Source organism: Emydura macquarii, unplaced genomic scaffold (assembly GCF_026122565.2).
Source record: "Emydura macquarii macquarii isolate MOO-44397 ecotype Brisbane River unplaced genomic scaffold, CSIRO-AGI_Emac_v2 contig_480, whole genome shotgun sequence".
Lineage (NCBI taxonomy): Eukaryota > Metazoa > Chordata > Testudines > Chelidae > Emydura > Emydura macquarii.
Window position 1 is genome coordinate 8,667,242 of NW_027130617.1, and position 18,873 is coordinate 8,686,114.

The 18,873-nt window shown below is 41.4% G+C and overlaps 2 protein-coding genes across 4 annotated transcripts in view; one reads left to right on the forward strand and one right to left on the reverse strand.

Moving 5' to 3' along the window:
- Positions 1-8,037, forward strand: part of CNN3 (calponin 3) — a 40,248-nt gene extending 32,211 nt beyond the window's left edge. For both annotated transcript variants that reach the window (XM_067538430.1, XM_067538429.1), the window contains exons 2-7: positions 1,246-1,367; positions 1,820-1,886; positions 3,164-3,301; positions 4,495-4,611; positions 6,006-6,152; positions 6,934-8,037. In XM_067538430.1, coding sequence (XP_067394531.1) covers positions 1,246-1,367; positions 1,820-1,886; positions 3,164-3,301; positions 4,495-4,611; positions 6,006-6,152; positions 6,934-7,281 — 939 coding nt within the window. In that variant the 3' untranslated portion in view covers positions 7,282-8,037. The remainder of the gene's footprint in view (positions 1-1,245; positions 1,368-1,819; positions 1,887-3,163; positions 3,302-4,494; positions 4,612-6,005; positions 6,153-6,933) is intronic.
- An 8,303-nt stretch (positions 8,038-16,340) lies between these two features.
- SLC44A3 (solute carrier family 44 member 3) overlaps positions 16,341-18,873 on the reverse strand; it is a 63,143-nt gene continuing 60,610 nt past the window's right edge. The window contains exons 15-16 of one of the 2 annotated variants that reach the window (XM_067538432.1): positions 18,166-18,264; positions 16,341-18,027 (exon numbers count right to left, since the gene is read on the reverse strand). In XM_067538432.1, the coding sequence (XP_067394533.1) occupies positions 18,016-18,027; positions 18,166-18,264 (111 nt within the window). In that variant the 3' untranslated portion in view covers positions 16,341-18,015. Of the gene's footprint in view, positions 18,265-18,873 lie in introns of both variants that reach the window. The other variant, XM_067538431.1, reaches the window with a different exon arrangement.

Below are 18,873 nucleotides of genomic sequence, written 5' to 3' on the forward strand. Positions count from 1 at the left end.
CAAGCTGGGGAGTGTGTTCCATTCATTGCTGCCAGACCACTCAGGACCAGCAGGGGTGGGCACTGCTGCCAGGCGAGCTGGGGTCCCTAGGCTGCCGCTAGGTCCTTGCCCTGGTTCCCAGACCCGCTGCTCTTGGTCTGGGGACCACACTGGGGTGCATCGTCACAGAGCACCCATGCCAAGCCCTGCACCCAAGTACAGCCCCCATGGCCAGGGGTTTGGCCAGTGCTGCCCAGGGTGCCCCATGGCTTTGAAGCCACTGGGTCTGGGTGCAAGGCTGGCAGGAGGCTGGGGGGCTTGAGGAGGGCTCCAGAGCTGGGGAGCTGCCCACAGGCTCAGCTGATTCAGGGGACACACCTGGCTGCAGGGAGCTGGCCCCAGGTTATTGGTAGTTGTGTTGTGCTGCTCATCCAGAGGGGAGCATTGGGGGAGGGGGTCGAGTGTGGGGGTGCATATGCAGGTTCCCTGCTGGCTGAGGAGGCGGTTATCTACTATTCAACCTCCTGGTTCATCAATAATCTCCCTGGGGCGTCCAAGGGAGGGACCCGTGAAACTGACTAGCAGATCCTGCCTCCTCAGCTGCAGAGAAGGGGGAGCCCAGCAGGGAGCAAAGAAGCAGGGCCACCACGGCCCAGGGTGTCTGGCAGCGGCAGTACCTTCTTACACATTCAGACAATCTTGAAGCAAACCAGGCTTGGTATTCCTGATGTTTAAAGTAAAAGACAAGCAAGAGAACTTTTTTGATGTGGTAGAGAGGAGTTGGCAACAAATCACAAAGAAACAGAAAAGGGCATAAACCAACTTAATCCTTTCTTGGTTCCCTGTAGAACACTTTGTAATGAACAGAGATGTGTCTAATTCATTATCCGAGCAATATCTCAGTCATGGTGCAGGATCCAAAAATCCTCCTTCTCATGAGAACATTTACTCATATGCTGCTGTTTCACTTGCTGCTACTGTAGCACTTTTGTAAAGTAAGGGATACTTTCTTTTCACCTGACTAAGTGAAAATAAATATTCTTAATTAGGTGTTAACGTATTCTATAAACAAGACTTTTGAAATATCTTTAGCAAAGATTTAGCTGTGAAACATTAAACTTATGGCTTAAGAGTGACTCAGATTTCTACTGTATTGGGAAATTATCAGAACACTGGTATGGCTGAAATGTTATAATCATTTGGGCTAAAATATAGCAGGAGACAAGACATTGATGTATCTCATTAAGTAACTAATTTGTATTACAGATTGCCCTGAAATATGATCCACAGGCAGAAGAAGATCTACGCAACTGGATAGAAGAGGTTACGGGGCTGAGCGTGGGTGCAAACTTTCAGTTGGGCTTAAAAGATGGCATAATCCTATGCGAGTAAGAAGCACATTTTCTTTTTGTTAAGTAGTTTTGCTCTTTCCAGGGTCTAGAGAGCACTAGCTGGAGACTCCCTTTTGAATGTATCACTGTTCTTAATAATCAGAAAACAGTTTTTACCAAAGAGGAGACTGCTTCCATGTCTGCTTCTTCTTCCCTAGGCTCATGAAAGATTGAGAATTCAACCCAGATCTCCCACATTTCAGCACAATTAATGAGATATGACACTACAGTATTTAACTAGCATATTTTTACAGATTCATGTATGATGTGTGTATTAAGAGACTTGTTAGACCTCTTGGAGGCCCTTTGCATAAATCTAAATAATTTAAATTGTTCTGCATCAAGTCATTACATCTACAGTAGCATGAATAAAAATTTTTATATAATGCCTGTACAAATAGTGTGAAAATGAGATTTACTATTTACACATTTCATTCATTTTCCCCCAGACTTATAAACAAACTGCAGCCAGGATCAGTGAAGAAAATTAATCAATCAGAACTAAATTGGCATCAGGTAAAAAAATCCCACCTCCTTTGTTTCCAGAATTGATGTGAATAGGAAACTATTGCCTCTTTGCTTAAATCTTTCCAATGGTTGATTAACTATGTATGTATTTACCTATTTGCGTTAGTCTAAACAGCACTTACACAATAGAGCCCCAACTGGATTATCCTCTAACCTAAATGCTACTACAATACAAATGTTTAATAGCAGCTTTAATTAGTAGCAGAAATTTCAGGTAGTGCATAAATGGACCGTATAGCAAGACGACTTCTTCCTTAGAGTAAAAGCTTTTAAAATATCTCTTTTAGTTAAACTTTAGCTGGAACTTTCCAACCAGCCCAAGCCACGAGATATCACAGTCTATGCCATATGAAGTTAACAGCCCTGCATGCCATACCATTCAAGGTTGTTGCATAAAGTGTCATCCTGCAAAACAGGAATAAATTCCATCGAGATCCTGTCGTTAAGCTTTTTTAAAGCAGTGTTGGATGAAATATTGGTATAACAACTCCACAAAAGATTAAAATGGGACAATTACTGCATGTGCATTTGATCTCTGGATATCCAGGTTAAAATCTAAATTAAACTACAAACTTGTTTTTGTATATAAGGATTGGTCTATCTAGTATAATAGACATGTTATTCTTGATAGTCCCTTGTAAAAGGGCTAGGACTGGCATAACAAAAACTGCTTTAACAGTTTGTGTCACATCCCTGAAAGAAAAGGCCAAATTCGGTCTCTATTTATACTCTATGCAACCTTCTCATGCTGACTGGGACCTATAGGCACTACTCAAAACCTACTAATAAATAATACCTGAAGTTGGGCTGAATGTCCCAATGAGTAAAGTGCACAATAAAAACATGTATTTCACATTTGACAGGTTCTTAATGGACAAACTCAAGTTGGATATTAAGTGCCTTGTGAAACACACCCCTTATTCCATAACTTCTACAAATTGTAGTTTTCTTCAAAGAATTTAACAAAATAATTCAGTGGAACTAGACTAATGTTACAAAAATTTGCATTGTTTGAGGGTATTATTTAAACTAGAACATCTGGGGAAAGCAGACAGACCACAAGTCTGATCTGGCATAGCAGTTCTATGTACAAAACAAAAAATCCAAAAGCAGAACTAATGAGAGGTAGGCGAAGCACCACTCATTTACTTTGCTCTGTGTTGTGACCCATCTGTATTATGTCTTGGCTAAGTTTTTTGAGGCAGGGAGCTTGTCAAAGTTCCTACCCTAATTTTGAATGTGTCTCAATGTGTTTTGGTTTTCAGTTGGAGAATATTGGGAATTTTATCAAAGCCATCCAAGCCTATGGTATGAAACCACATGATATTTTTGAAGCAAATGATCTTTTTGAAAATGGAAACATGACCCAAGTTCAAACTTCACTGGTGGCACTAGCAGGTCTGGTAAGTATTTGTATACAAAGAATATACTGTACCACACTGAACTGGTAGAAATCATTCATTGGCCAGGATCACCCCTTCCACTCATAAGTGTAGAAAACTTAACAGACAGGCAGGAAGGCACTGGTGCTTCTGGTAGGCTCCTCTCTCTCCCAGGCGTCCTGCAGCAGTCATGTAACACCCCGGGAAAGAGTTAATGACACAGTATAACTCATGCTGAATCTCCTCCACCACAACAGCTATTGAGCAGCCACACTGTGATTCTACTAATAGTAACCTGGTACACTAAAGCTATGCTTCCAGGGAACAGAGGCCAATAGAGGGTTAGCTGTCAGTACAGGGACTTATGTTTTCTCTGCAGATTGGGAATGTCATAAGTCTGTGAGGTAGGAAGGCCTTGTCCTCTGAACACACATAGCAGCCAAACCCCATTCATTAGAGGAGATGAAGTCAGAGTGTGGAGATTAACCTTAGAATCCTTAATATTTTTAGCTCCCCACCTATTGATTCCTCAGGGAGAATATGATCAATGAATCATAAATCTGTGCTTCTTTTGAATTTCAGAAGGCTATGTGAGTAATTACTAGTGCAGTCAGCTACCTAACTGGTAGAAAGAATCCTGCCAAAGAATACTTAATTGTACAGGATGAGTGTAGTTGAGTATTAGAAAATGTTTCTAGCAGTAAAAGATGTGCGTACTAAATGTAAGACTTAGTCAGGTTAATACACTTTCTCTCTTTTCAAGCAAATCTAAAACTTGCTGGCCAATATTTTTAAGACGTGACTAATGATTTTGGGTGGTGGTTTGAGTTCCCATATTAACATCTTAAAGATACCTGATTTTCAGAGCACAGATATGCTGCACTTTCTGAAAATTAGGTCCACATAGGGCATCTCAAGTTTGGACCCAAAAGTTGAGGCATTCAGTTACTACTAGTCAATTATTCAAATGTGTGACGGGATGGATGACTTGATGATTACCTGTTCTATTCATTTGCTTTGAAACACCTGGCGTTAGCCATTGTCAAGACAGGATACTGTGCTAGATTGACCTTTGGTCTGACCCAGTATGGCCGTTCTTATGTTCTTAATCTACAGTCTCGGGATGGAGTGTAATTTCTTCAAGAAATTCCAGTGGCAAAAAGTATGATTTGAAAAATGAGTGTTCCCTTTTTAAATGACGTGTTTCTATTTAGGCAAAAACCAAAGGATTCCATACCACGATTGATCTTGGTGTCAAATATGCAGAAAAGCAAGCAAGGAGTTTTGATGCAGGAAAACTAAAAGCTGGCCAAAGTGTAATTGGCCTGCAGGTAAGTACGAAATTAAAGTTTCGTGTATGATGAATCAGATTTGAGAGTGCCTCCTCAAATGTAACGGATAATTTGCAGTTTGAAAAGCAATTGATTGAAATGCTGTTCACCGAGGGCTTTATGTGAATATTTAATGCACAGCAGACTAGTGTGAGGTAGATTTACATTTGCCGCGCACAACTATCCATGTGGACAACCTTGCTGGTGCATGCTATCAGGTCCCTAATGCACTTTGTAGAACTCAGCAGCAGGCTTATGTGAGGTAGATCTATACCCCAGCTAGTGCTCTGTGCTGTTTATATAGACAAGCCTTAATGGGTCACTGATTTCTCAGCGAGAACAAGTTCTGCTTGTGTTGTTAAACGTGGGTTTTTTCCTGTCCTTGTAAACAACTGACAGTTTGTGAAAGGAGATTCTTCCTCTACTATAATCTCGAAGAGTTGATTAGAAAAGAATAGATATTTATCAATAAATGTTGATTTCACTGTGCACACAAGTCAACAAAAAATATTTCCATTGATATTTATCAAAATGTACAGACAGGCAAAGTGAGAAAATGCTGCCTGAGGACCACCTTAATGTTATTGCCAGCATTAGCAGCCCTGGAACAGGAGTGTCATTTAGGTAGCTGTAACTTTCTGAATCTTAACATCTACCGTCATTAAATAATTATTCACTGACCCCTCTCCGCCCTGTCCCCATAAGTTCCTGCAACAGTGGAAGTTTAAATTGACAAAAATAAAAAAGCTTAACCTGCAGTTTTACACAACTGAATATTTAAAACCTAACTAAAATAATGTTTAAAAATAAACACTGATTATCTGTCAAAAAATAGAATTCTGCCAGGCCTAAATGTAGTAGAAATAGTGATAGAGAAGTGGGCTTAAGGATTGTTGCCCTAGAAATAGTGGTTTAGAAGCAAGCTGGAAGCTTGCTGGATGATGCAGTGCTACTTTGAACTTCGAGGGCTTTGTTCTCCATTTTCTGCACTAATCAACCAGAATAAAACAATGGTACCAAATGTTAATCTATTGTACCACGCAACTGCAGGTAATGTGATATGAATTAGCCTTTCCACCATCAATCATAATGGTTCAAATATGCCTTAGTGCACAAAACGAAATTAGTTCTCTTTCTAACCAACACCCTGTTGGACACACACCTCGCACAGCTACTGAAATGTAGCATTGGATTATTTGTCATTCTTTGCTCCAGAGAAGCTCAGTATCTGTTTAGAAGTGAACATTAAGGTCAGTGGCTAAACTGTAACTGCTTTCTTTGTGCTAAGGTCCAACCAATGCAATTGTATCTCTGTTCTTGGACTAGGTCTCCTTGAGCTGCTATGAAATCACTTCTCCCCTCACTTCCCCCACTTTTTTTTTGTTTTTTTAAAGATGGGAACCAACAAGTGTGCCAGCCAGGCAGGTATGACTGCTTATGGGACCAGAAGGCATCTCTATGATCCAAAAATGCAAACTGATAAACCATTTGACCAGACAACAATTAGCCTACAGATGGGTACAAACAAAGGAGCTAGTCAGGTAAGCAAGGTTACATGTGATAGTGTTTCAAAATCAGCAATTGTCATGAAATACAACACTCCAGTGAGCAGCCAGGTAACAGACTGAAGTGGTGGATCTGCACCTTGTTAAAGGAGTCTTCTGTTGAAATCTTAGGAGGGCACAGTGCCAATGAAGCTTTCTTGCAGTGACTCAAGAGCTGAGTCTCTTTTGGCATCTGATCTGCTTCCTGCTGAAAAGAATAGAGCAGTGGTTCTCAATCTGCGGTCCAGTCAGCATAGAGCTGTGGCCCATGAGACATCCTAAGGGCCACATAGGTAATATTGGATGTGGCCCACAATGGTAAAGAGGTTGAGAACCACTGAACTAGAAGGGGAAAAAAAACAGTGAGCCCCTTTCTCTGGCTGTATTTGGTCACAAATGTAAGAGGAAGCTTCATTTCACATACTTCCTAGCCAAAACCAAAATGGAAGACAGGCTCCATGGGCAGTATCCTGGTTGAATGTCCACCATCCCTTTTGCAACATCCAAAAGAGGGGAGGGGGCATGCTGGGCTTCTCACCAGGGCCTTCCCACTAGGGGTTGCAGAGATACACCTTACCTTTTTCGCTGGTAGGTGTTCACCGCTTTTCGTGTAACACTGTTGTATTTTAAGTCGCTTTTTTTTTCTGTTCAGCTTGTACTAGTTGATGCTGTATGCATAGAACTCACTGAAATTCACTGTCAGAATTTTTAACTGAAATTAGGGTAATTTTATCATAATGCTTGCTTTATTAAAACTATTGCAATCCTGTTTCATTAGGCTGGGATGCTGGCCCCAGGCACCAGAAGAGATATTTATGATCAGAAGCTGACATTACAACCAGTGGACAACTCTACTATTTCACTACAAATGGGTACCAACAAAGTAGCTTCCCAGAAGGGAATGAGCGTGTACGGGCTTGGACGACAAGTGTATGACCCCAAATATTGTGCTGCTCCAACAGAACCTGTAATTCATAATGGAAGCCAAGGAACAGGAACTAATGGGTCAGAAATCAGCGATAGCGATTATCAGGCAGAATATCCAGATGACTATCATGGCGAGTACCAGGATGACTATCAAAGAGATTACCATGGGCAGTACAGTGACCAGGGCATTGATTATTAAATTTGCATCAGAAGCTCAATATTAGTCCATTATTTTATTCAGTAAAAACGAAACTAGCCTTGTGGAATTGTTACCTGTCTTCCTACACACTATGCTTAATGTTCCTAAAGAAATATTGCCTTACATACATACATTCCTTTTTCCTTTCTCTGCCCGTCCCTCTTCTAGTTGCCTTTAGTGCTGTAACCTTTGTAGTTTACAGCATAACCAATAATTGCATATGAAGTAAAAAGGAATACTGTGAAAGGGGAGTACTCTTGTACAGCCAATTCTTTTAATAAAGATCTATGCATCTTCACAATCTCCTACTTAAATAGGTATTTACATACCACATCCACGCCCCATTTTACTTATTTACCTGATTTCTGTATGGAATGCTGAAAGAACCTCTAAGCTTAAGCTGAATGTGGTCTTTGCCAACTGAAGCTAAGCTGCGGTATATCAGTAAATTACTTTTTCTGCAGTATTTTTGCTAGTTTAAACTCAGATGGTAGACATGATAAATGTGCATTGTGATTGTGTATCCATTCCATTATCTAAACTGACCAAACTCCTAGAAATAGTTCTTACTAAAAGGGAGCTTGTACAAAGTCTTGAGCCCACAGACGTCCCATGTTTTGATGGTGCATTTATTTTTATTGTATGTGCCATAATGTATCCATGTAGAAATGCTTTTTCTTCCTTGAACTGTATTTATTGCCACATTTCTCAAACTGATCCCATTGTATTTTTATAAATATTTTTTTCTTGAAGGTACATGACTGTTGCATTCCTTTGTTACACTGCCATTCTTAGAGCATTAGTTATCACAAATCATATTCTTGACTGAGTCACGGTAATCCAGAACCCACTCACCACAGGAAAAATGTAAGTGGTTTTGAAAAAATTCTAGTGTACATGTGCCAAACCAGAGTTTGAAATGTTCTTTTCAGTATCAAAGTTCTAGCACTGGAGAGGATCTCCTTTGCTCCCAGTTGGGATCTGCAGGCAGTGTACTGAAGAAGGGGATACTCCCTCCATTCCCATCAGCTATCTGGGGGGTTTCACTAGATCCTCCTCCTCAACTTTGGAACACAATATTGTTTGTCTACAGACTCTGCAGGAACATGCTCTGCTTACCCCATCTCTTCCCTTAGACACTGACAGGTAAGAAGCAGACTCCTATTTGAAACAGAGTTTGTACCAACCCTGTGAGAATAAACTTGTGGAGGGGAGACTAGAGGCTTATACTCTAGTCATAGACTAACATACGATTACAGGCTCCAGCATTGTCCAAGATGCAAAAGCTGAACAGACAGACTAATTCCTCCAACACAATGAGGAGTTGCAGAATTACTACAGAGGCTCTGCTGGCCATGTCCAGGTTGTAGGCCAAAGCATGTGCATTCACAGTATACTTACTATGCAGAGGTGGCACTTCAACTACCACTTAAGTTGCCAGAGCCGCAAGTGTAGCATTTAAAAACTGCCCACATACAAGTTTTAGGGAGCTGCCAGCAAACAACAAAAAATAAGGCATTCCTTGCAAACAGAATAGATTGTCTCCCTCTGCTGACAAGCAAAACTAAGGGTTTGTCAACACTTGAAATACTACAGGGGTAGTGTGTCAGTGTAGACACTACCTCTACTGACAGGAGGGCTTCTCCGGTTGGTGTAGGTAATCCTCTGCTTCAATCCAGCACTGTCTAAACTGCTGTGTAGAGTGGCCAAACTACATAGCTCAGGGCTATAGATTTTTCACATACCTGAGCAGCAGTAGCTGGGTCGACCTAACTTTTTATTGTAGACCAGGCCTATCTTATTCACCTTCTCTTAACCACTTTAACAACAGCCTAACACTAGAGCTCAAAGAGATGTTAACAAGGCTTGCCCCAGCATTAGCAATGGTAAGGGACATTTAAAAACAACTGTAGATATGGTCTTTGATGTGACTACTTAAGCATTCATACTAATAGCAAGGCATCCTGTGCTTGGGAAGAGCCCTTCCTTCAGGAAGGTAACTAACTTGCCTGTTTTTTACTCAATGAGTTCCTGCTGTTTGATGTCAAATGATATCAAAAGCCAACATTTTCAGCTGGTCTATTGTCTCAAGCTTAGCTATTTATGTCTAACAAATCATCCTGACATAGCTGCCTGAGTCAACAGAATTAAAATAATCATTTCACATGCTAAGGGGGAAGGAACTATCCATCACATTTGTCACTTACAAAGTATATTTTACTGCAGTTATTCCTGTATAGGATAGCATAGGTGTTAAATCCCTATGAAGGTAATTAGTCTCAGTACCCACCTCTCGTGTTAAACACAATGTTTAAAAGTAGTATTCTGACTCTACACTCTGTCAGTTATGCTGTACTGATTAGTTTAAACTACTTCCTTTTAGCTCCACAGAGGGGCTCTGGGCTTCTGGCCCACAGCATGTTGGGGTTCTGAATATTCTGCCCTGAAACTGGCTGGCTTAAGGCATCATGACTGAATTGAGTGGATAGTCCACAAAGTAGACACTAGGGAATACCCACATACTACTAAAACACACACTTCTGTAAATTTCATGCCAAGTAGCTGGTTGGTACCCACTCTGTCGTCTTAAGACCATACTTTGTGTATAATTAACTATTTCAAATTCATGTACTCAAATATTATAAAATTGATTAATATACTAATTCTGATGTCACACATGGAGTCACTTAACACAATATTGTCATGCCCCTGACTTCCATAAGGCAAAGACCTGTACGGACCAGAATAGTATTCTACCTATGAAACATATCCAACTACTGATGCAACATCCCTTCTGATTTTCAAGTTCCTCCCTAAGATGTCCAAGTGCCTGTCAACTGCCTAATTTTACAGTAACAGAATTTGAAAAACCTTTATCCACAGAAAAGGTGCAGTAAGAGCAGGGGCACTGAAGCCTTCACCCGTCTTAAAGCTGGTTTTAGGTGAGAAGGTATGTTTTTCAAAACTGACCTTTCTTCCCTCTACCATTCTGGAAAGATTGGATAAGTAAGGGCCTTGACTCAGACTCATGGAAAAGCCATTTAGCAGCATGGACCTTGTCCTGAGGAGAACGGTACTCTTCAGCAGTAATTCACACCCTCCTAACTTTGTGATAAAATTCATTAATTCATAATTTGAGTCCATTATGCTCTGTAGATTTAGGGGATGTTTATTAGTTACTATAACTTGTTTATCACTGGTCTTAAGATAGTCATTTTGGAAATAGTTGCACAGAGGAGTTCTCTAGAAGGGAAGCTCAACCCCACTCAAACAGTGAGCAAAGGGTTTGGTCTTGCCTTTTAAGGTTGCAGATCAGAGGAATGGAGAGCTTAGGTCTTGTTGTCCACTATACAGCCAGGTCAATGTAAGATATGCAAATTACATTACAATTACATCGACATATCTTACATTGAGTAGCTCTCCTGTCGACATAGCTTAGCTTCTCATTCCGGTGAAGTACCAGAGTGAACAGGAGAACACTTGGCAATCGACTGAACATGTCTTCACCAGACCTGATCCATCAGTGCTGCTGCACCTACAAGGAGTGTAGTGAAAACAATCCACTGAAGACTATCAGGATCAGATTTTACTTGTAAGAGCCTGCAAAAAGTGAAACTGACCAAACTCATTTCATAGCAACATATAAATGGTGAAAAGTAAGTGGAGGCAACTGAATATAGGACATTGAAAGACTGAAGGCATGAAATTGGCAGTTGTTCTGGACAACATTTGATACCCAAGTGCTCTAAAATACCTTTAAAAATATTATCAATTAGGCATTCTTTGAAAGATGTAGTTCAACATATTTTGGAAGCATCTATTTCACGGACAAGCTCAAGAATCATTTTCCTATTTAAAAACGTAACTGCTGGAAAGATGACGACACATGAGGTGTAAAATAAATAAACTCAAACAATAGCAAACCATTAACAGATATATGTGGCAGAAGATGAAACAATGACAGAAGATTAATAGTAATGTGGTCTGGGAATTAAGTGCAGCATAGCTTAACTGTCCCCAACACACTGAAGTGAGAGAAGGTGGCTAGTCAGTAAGCTACAAAAAATTTTTTTTTAACATACTCACGTTCTTCAGGGCAAGGAAAAATCCTTCCTCTGTACTGATAAAACACTGTACAAGTTTAAAGGACCATACACATTATTTTAAAATAAGAACTGAACATCTAGGACTTTCTTCTGAGGAAAAAATGTTGTTAGGTAGGTAGTAAATGGCCATAGATACTTGTCAGGTGTCTGTAGTCTAAGATTTTTCTGTAATTTAGGTAGGGGTTAGGGCACTGCATTTTTAAAAATAGCAATGGGCACAAAATGGGTAAGGAGGTACCTTTTATTGGATTAACTTCTGCTGGTACAAGCTTTCAAGCTACACAGAGCTTTTCTTTAGAACCTGAAGATGACCTCTGTGTTGCTTGAAAGCTTGTACCAGCAGAAGTTAGTCCAATAAAATATTACTTCACCTACCTTGTCTCTCTCATATCCTAGAACTAATACAACTACAACAACTGTGGAAGCTATTGTACTTAAATATCAAGTCTTCTTTTCTTTGGCTTAGGGTCCCTGCACTGCTTTACATTTACCATTCTAAACTATATTCCAGTTTCTGACGTAGCATCTTTTAAGTGGGAGGTCATAAGTTTATTTCTATTTTTAATATTCTTTTAAAATAAAGTTCTTTACATTATAGTCAGCCTGGGGGTTTGCTTGTATCTATTGTGCACAAAATTTTCAGTCGAGGACTGTTTTCAAGAGGACTACGTGCCTTTAAAATAAGTCTGTACTGTTTGTTTAAAGCAGGAATGACTCTGGATATTTGAGTGGGCAAAGTACAATACATGCTGTCCTTAGTTTGAACTGAAGGCTGCTGTTCTAAAAATGAGGACACTGTCCCCATATAAGATGTCCTGACACTGTCTAAATGTAGGCTAGGTACCCAAAGAGGCAAAGATGGAATATAAATGAATCATTAGTGATATCTTATCAACGATACACTAAAAGATATTCTTTCCTCTGTCCTTGCCAATTGGGTAGAGCAGTTGTTTGGAGGCGCAGGCTCTCACATAGTACGAACTCACTTCTGGGAGCCAGAAGAGAAGTGAATTAACTAATTTTAGTTCCCCTCACAAAATACCACCATACTTTGCTATACTTCTGTCGAATACAGGTGTAGACATGACTGAAGAAGCTTTCACAGTGCCTGGCTGTGCCACTTGGGTCAGGCAACTGGTCCTTCCTCTTTAAATTCTCTCAACACTGGACCCAACTGCTCTGTCCTATGGGAAAACCTCAGACAAGGGCTAAAGGAAAAAAAATCTCCATAAATGTTTTCCTTGTGGAGTTTTTTCCCCAGTCCGGGGGTGGGCAGCAAGCCCTGCCTGCACACATGGAAAATGGTACAGGGCCTGCCCCAAACCCTGCAGGTCTCCTGGGACAAGCAGGAAACTGGATCCATCCTCATAGAAGCCATGTGCCTCTGGCCACCCCAGCAGCAGTAGGGCTTTCACAGCAGTGGCTGTCCTTGCAATCCCTTATATACAGCCTCCAGGGATGATCCCACCCACTGCTTGCTTGCTCCCTGCCGCTGCATGGATCCCCAGACCTGCAGAGCATTAGTGTCTGGCTGAAAAGGTGGGGCATGAGGAAATGCTGACACAGAAGAGGCTAAGACTCCTTTTCACATGGTGTGGGGAGGAGGATCTCTGGATCTCAATTGAATAGCCTGGACAATTTTTTTTAGAAGACAAAAGAATTGCCACCAATTGCTTCTGCTGCCTCTGAAATTTCCTCAGTTACTAAACAAAGTAGAAACCTTGAATTATTATTAAATAAAGTCTTGGGAGTCCTGATATTTGAAAGGACGATGGGAAATTACCCTAAGGCACCAGTCACTATTAACTCTAACTTCTCTTGCAAAGCAAAATGGCAAAAGCCACCTCCTTACTTTTTCCTCCTCTTCCTCTACTCTCAGCAGCTTCTCCCCATAGCAGCTTCTCTCCTCTAATGGCTGATGGCAACCTGAGCAAATGAAAGGAACCAGAGGTAGGATATAATTTCACCAGAATAAGGAATCAGCTCCTTTCTTAGCACTTTAGCAGATAAAAAGTCTCTCCCTTGTCCTTCATAGCAGAGGATTAGGTGCAAAGTATCTAATCTTTAGCATTTTTCTTTTCAATGAGCTTCCCAGCAGGTCATTCTTCACTTCTGAGACATATCCAGTCAGGTTCTGGACTCTGTCCTCCTCAACCTCTCAGTTTGTTCTTTAGGGCAGGAAAGAGAGGAACATTCACTTACCTGCAGAAATTTTCCAGATCCTAGACTGAAACTACCTGTACTGCCTGTATCTCTCTGTATCTCTCTGGCCTTCCACTCAATCCTGCCTTCAAACAGGAAGTTAAAGTAGCTCTGGAAAAAAATAGGATTCTGTAGCACTGAGTAAAAAAAAAAAAAAATCTATCATTGGATGTAAATGAATTCAGAAGATTCACTATAACAGCCTCATCTTTTGAAATTTTTTCCAATTTCCTGCAAAACGATGGAGAGAGATGGACCCAGGGATCTCACAGAACAAGAACAATTCTGACCTCATGAAAATGCATGACATCCAGGATCCAACCCCAGAGCGCAACGAAATTTCAATTGTGCATAAAAAGACATTTCCTGATGCTCTTCTAGGGTTTTATTATTAAAACTTTTTATCTACTCCTTCAGGGTCTCTTCTGGAGGCTCCTCCTCTCTCCCTGAGTCTACTTCGGATTCTATCCTTTGTCATCTCTTCACTCTACCCCAGTGAGGTAATTTCGTTCAGTCCCATGTTTCAACTACCATTTCTATGCCAGTAACTTCCACATCTACTTCTTCACCCCAGTATCTCAAGCTCTGTCCAATCACGTCTGCCTCTCTGACATTTTATCCTAGGGTCTCTGATTGACAGCAAGAGCCCAGCCTATTTTCCCTTCTGTCTATGTCACATATAAAACAGTTGTTCATTTTTATTTACCAACGTTAGTATATCTAGCAGGTTTCTCTCTCATCTGCCCTGCAGAGAGGAGAAAAGGGCTATTCATAATTTTTCCTCTATTTAAAATAACTCCTCGCCAAGACCAACCACCCACCCAGAAAAACCTTCCCCAAACCAAAAAAACAGGCCACAAACTCCATGTACCTCATAGCTTTGTCTTGGCTGAGGAGTTAATTTCCTTCCGATGGCTTCAGTGTTGCTCCTTAATTGGATGCAATGGAATATTAAAGGAATATTAAGGGATATTAAATAGTCCAAATGGGAATGATCTCAGAGCACCTCCTCTACAATTCTGTGCGTCAGCTGACCCAGGGACTAGTGCCCAATATTTTCCATATAGGTGCATTTAGAATTCTGTGGGGTCACGTCATCTGAACTATCAAGAGGGTGTGATACCAAAAGGATAGCTCTTCGACTTTGTCAACTTACTGTGTTCAAGCAGCACCGCAAATCTTAAAAGAGATTTGTTTATTAATTCAACTTTTATAAAACCTCTTAAATACTTTTACATTTTTTAATAAAATCAGATATGCTGGAAAAATCCATTACTGTACATAGAGATTTAATTATTGTTTAATTATTTCTTCAGTGCAACAGGAACAAACCAGGATTTACAGATCTAAAAATTATTTTATCCCAACGTATCCATGATCTTTACTTTCTTTTGTCTGACTTTCTGCTATTACTGCTTAGCCTGCATGTTTTCGAGGTCAATCTCAAATTCAAGTCAACATACCAGGAAAAAAAAAAGTCAAATATGTAGCACTGGTCCTACCATCTGTATCAAAATATTTGTAAAATGTGATCTTCCAAGAAAATAAAGGAAGATTGTGCGCTCTTGCATCTGAGCATCCAAGATTCTCTTTGTGGGGGGAAAGTAAGAGTACAAAGAACCCTATTCTGTATTCCATTTTTGTGCTTTTCAATAATTTTTTGACCAGATTCACTGATAGATACAAGTAATGAAGAAACTAAGCACAGCCATTCATAACCAAAATAATAAATTTAAAACCATGGATTCCAACCCAAGAGCTTAGGTTATTTCTCTATTCTATAATGCTATGAAAAAAGTGTATGTGCCTGAGACCTTGTCGACACCTAAAACTTAGATCAACTTAGCTACATTGCTCAGGGCTGTGAAATTTCACACACTGTGTGTCAGTTAAGACAATCTAACCCCCACTGTAGATATAGCTAGGTCAAAGGATGAACTCTCCCATCAACCTAGCTACCGCCTCTTGAGAGGGTCGATTCACTACGAGTGACAGAAAACCCCTTTCTGTCACTGCAGTGTCCATGCTACAAGTGCTACATCAATGTAGTTGCAGCACTGCAGCTGTACCTGCTGTAGCACTTGTAGCACACACATTCCCTGAACGTGTGACCTCTGGAAAATAAATCAAGAAATAAAGTCACCAAAATATATTGCTATTGGTTGAGTTAAAACTTCTTTAAACTGGTGTGTGAATGAGTCCCCCATTTAATTCAGTTGTAAGAAACAGTTCAGGCCATACCTAAAACAAAGCCTAATAAAGTCTTCCCAGAAACTAGCACCAGGTGGATGGAGGGTTTGCCTCGGTGTTATGACCAGGGATATGTGAGAAAGGGACAGAACACGAACGAACGAACGAACGAGCGCACGCGCACACGCACGCACACACACACAGAACAGACTGAGGCTATGTCTATACTACCACTTATATCGGTATTACTTAGGTTGCTCAGGGGTGTGAATAAGCCACCCCAAGCCTCATGAGTGGCACCGACCAAAGCGCTAATGTGGACAGCGCTGTGTCGATGGGAGAGTGTCTCAGGTTATGGCTACTCCAGAGAGCTTACAGCTGCGCTGCTCCATCCACCTGGTGCAGCTGTGCTGCTGTAAGCTCTCTAGTGGAGCCGCTCTAAGTCGAAGGGGGAGAGCTACTCCCGCTGACACAGCTGCCGCTGCTCATTGGGGGGTAGATTAGTTAAGTCTACGTGAGAGCTTTCTCCTGTTAGGCTATGGCTCTCTAGAGAGCCATCTAAGTGAGTGACAATGACAGGCAGAAGAAGCAGATGAAAGTGGGTGGCTGACCCTGGAAGAACCCTGAGGAGAGGTTTTTGGGTCAGGGTGCAGACTGAAAAGCTGTTTCCTGCTATCTGATTGCCTGTGTGTTCAGAAAGTACATTAGCTGTAAATAACCAAAGCTACAACAAAGAAATACCTGACTATCACCAATTTGTACTCCCAACTGGAACACTCGCCAGGCTCCAAACTTTGACCAGCCAATTGGGTCAAAAAGGGGCAACAATACAGACTTTATTTTTGTGCATGACACAACTTAGCAGGATGTGGAATGGCTGCTGCTATAGAACATCTATCAGCCAACCCTGGCTTCACTGAGAATTGTATTTTGGGCCTAGGGACAATCATGCTGAGTTCTAAACACACTGGGCTCAGATCCTCAACTGATGTAAATTGTCATAGCTCCATTAAAGCCAACTGGCAATGTCTTCCTCTGGGAGCTTGTCTTCGCAGCAGCAGTTAGCACACTCCAGAAACTGCATTCGAGCTAACCTACCTCAAGTGAGAGCGACCACAATGCAAAACAACATGGAGTTCCACAGAACGATTTGATTAGCAGTACAGAGGAATTGGGTTAACAGAGTGATTGGACTAGCTGCTAATGACTTGTAACTCAAGCTGTTACATCCCCACAATATTACTCCTTTCAGCATTACTTGAATCTCAAACTATCCCATTCCACCCTCGCCCAAACTGGCTAGCTAGCTCGAGCATAAAAGTACCATTTAACTCAAGCTAGAGATTTGTGTGTGTGGATGGGAGTCTAGTTGTGCTGTGAAGACACACCCTTAGTCTTTAAGTCTGAAACTACATGATGAGGGGGGCACGTCTCCCTTCTTACACCTCGTAATTTTTAAGCATTGTAAAGCAAAACCAAAGAAAAACATCTGTTTAAAAATGTGCCAGATTCTCCCCCCGCATCTGAGTGCTGCTCAGTGCAGGGAAACTGGAAATCTGTACCAGTCCCGGTGTGAATTAGAGCAATCTAGCATTACACTAAGGGCTAATCTACACTTAAAATTTACAGTGGCACAGCTGTCTTGGCACATGGAGTTCCACAGAGTGATTTGATTAGCAGTAGAGAGGAACTAGATTAACAGCGGCACAGCTGTATCAGCACAGCTGTGCTGCTGTCAGAGCGCTTGTGTAGCTGTGCTATGTCGATGGGAGAAAGCTCTCCCGCTGGCATGATAAAACCACCTCAACAGTGGCGGTAGCTATGTAGGCATCCCCCGGTGTCATCGCGCTGTCCACACAAGTGGTTATGCTGGCAAAACGTATGTTGCTCGGGCATTGTTTTTTTTCCACACCCTGTGCGACAAAAGTTTTGTCGACACAAGTGTTACTGTAGACAAGGCCTAACTTACATGCAAGACCTTTTGGGCCTTTGTGCCAATGGAAGATCAATGTAGCTGTGTGGAGCCCTGCCACATGTCTCCCTGCACCTCTTCATCTTTCTCTCTTTACTGGATATGCCCTCTGTGCTGGGGTGGGAAGGGTGGTTGGCACAGAAGCCAGCTCTGCCTGCTTTATACCAGCAGAATTCACTGCTGGTCGTTCATGGTCAGAATCTGGCCCTGAGCTTCCAGTGTCAGTAACAATGATTAGCATGAAGGGGTGAAAGGGCCTGAGGCTCAATTTGGCGGCTGCAAAAAAAAAAAATAAAAAAAAAAAAAAATCACACAGTAGAAAAATATTTACAGTCTATGCCCATTCTTGTAGTATTCCTGGGAGACAACATGTTATTTGATGTTCTCAACACATCGTCTTTGTTCCTGTCTCACCATAGGCTGCAGTTCTGTGCCATCTTCATTGTTTTGAGGGGTCTTTTGGTTTCTGTTTTTCCCCCCTTCTGCTAGCTTGGTGCTGTGAGTCACAAAACTCTGCAAAGCAGAAATAAAGTACCAGGTCATCCAGAAATGTCAGTGTTCTATAAATCAACCATCTGGTGACACAATGAAAAGGAGGACAACTAGCACGGAGCTCTAAAGCTTTAAACTAGCTGGTTCCCAGGCGGAGGATACTGGAAACTGGCTGATATCTAGCATGCACTTTACAACGGCTAGTGGGATAATTACAGCTATTGAGGAGAGGACAAACCAGGAGTCTCTCTACTGGAAATCTTAATTTCACTCTGGCCCCAAGGGCATGGCAAGTTGCACAGGGAGCTAAGGTCAGAGTTGGGAAAGAGCTACCATAAAGTCTGGCAATAGGGTTTAGGAAAGGGAGTGGACAGCAGTCCTGCAGTGTTGACAGGGAGTGGCTATAAATTGCCTTCTTAAGGCAAAAATTAAGGTTAAACCTATTCTGGCCTTTGGCAAATAGTTTGTGGCTGACAGAAGGAGAAGTCTCTCACTTGAGGAAGGAAAAGTTTGGAGGGCAAGGCTTCAAAGGTTCTGCACTCAGGAATGTATCACTATTCAGGATAGCATTTAAGCAGATGCTTAACCTTAAGTGCTGTCCTGAATCAGGGCTAAACACCATATAACTGT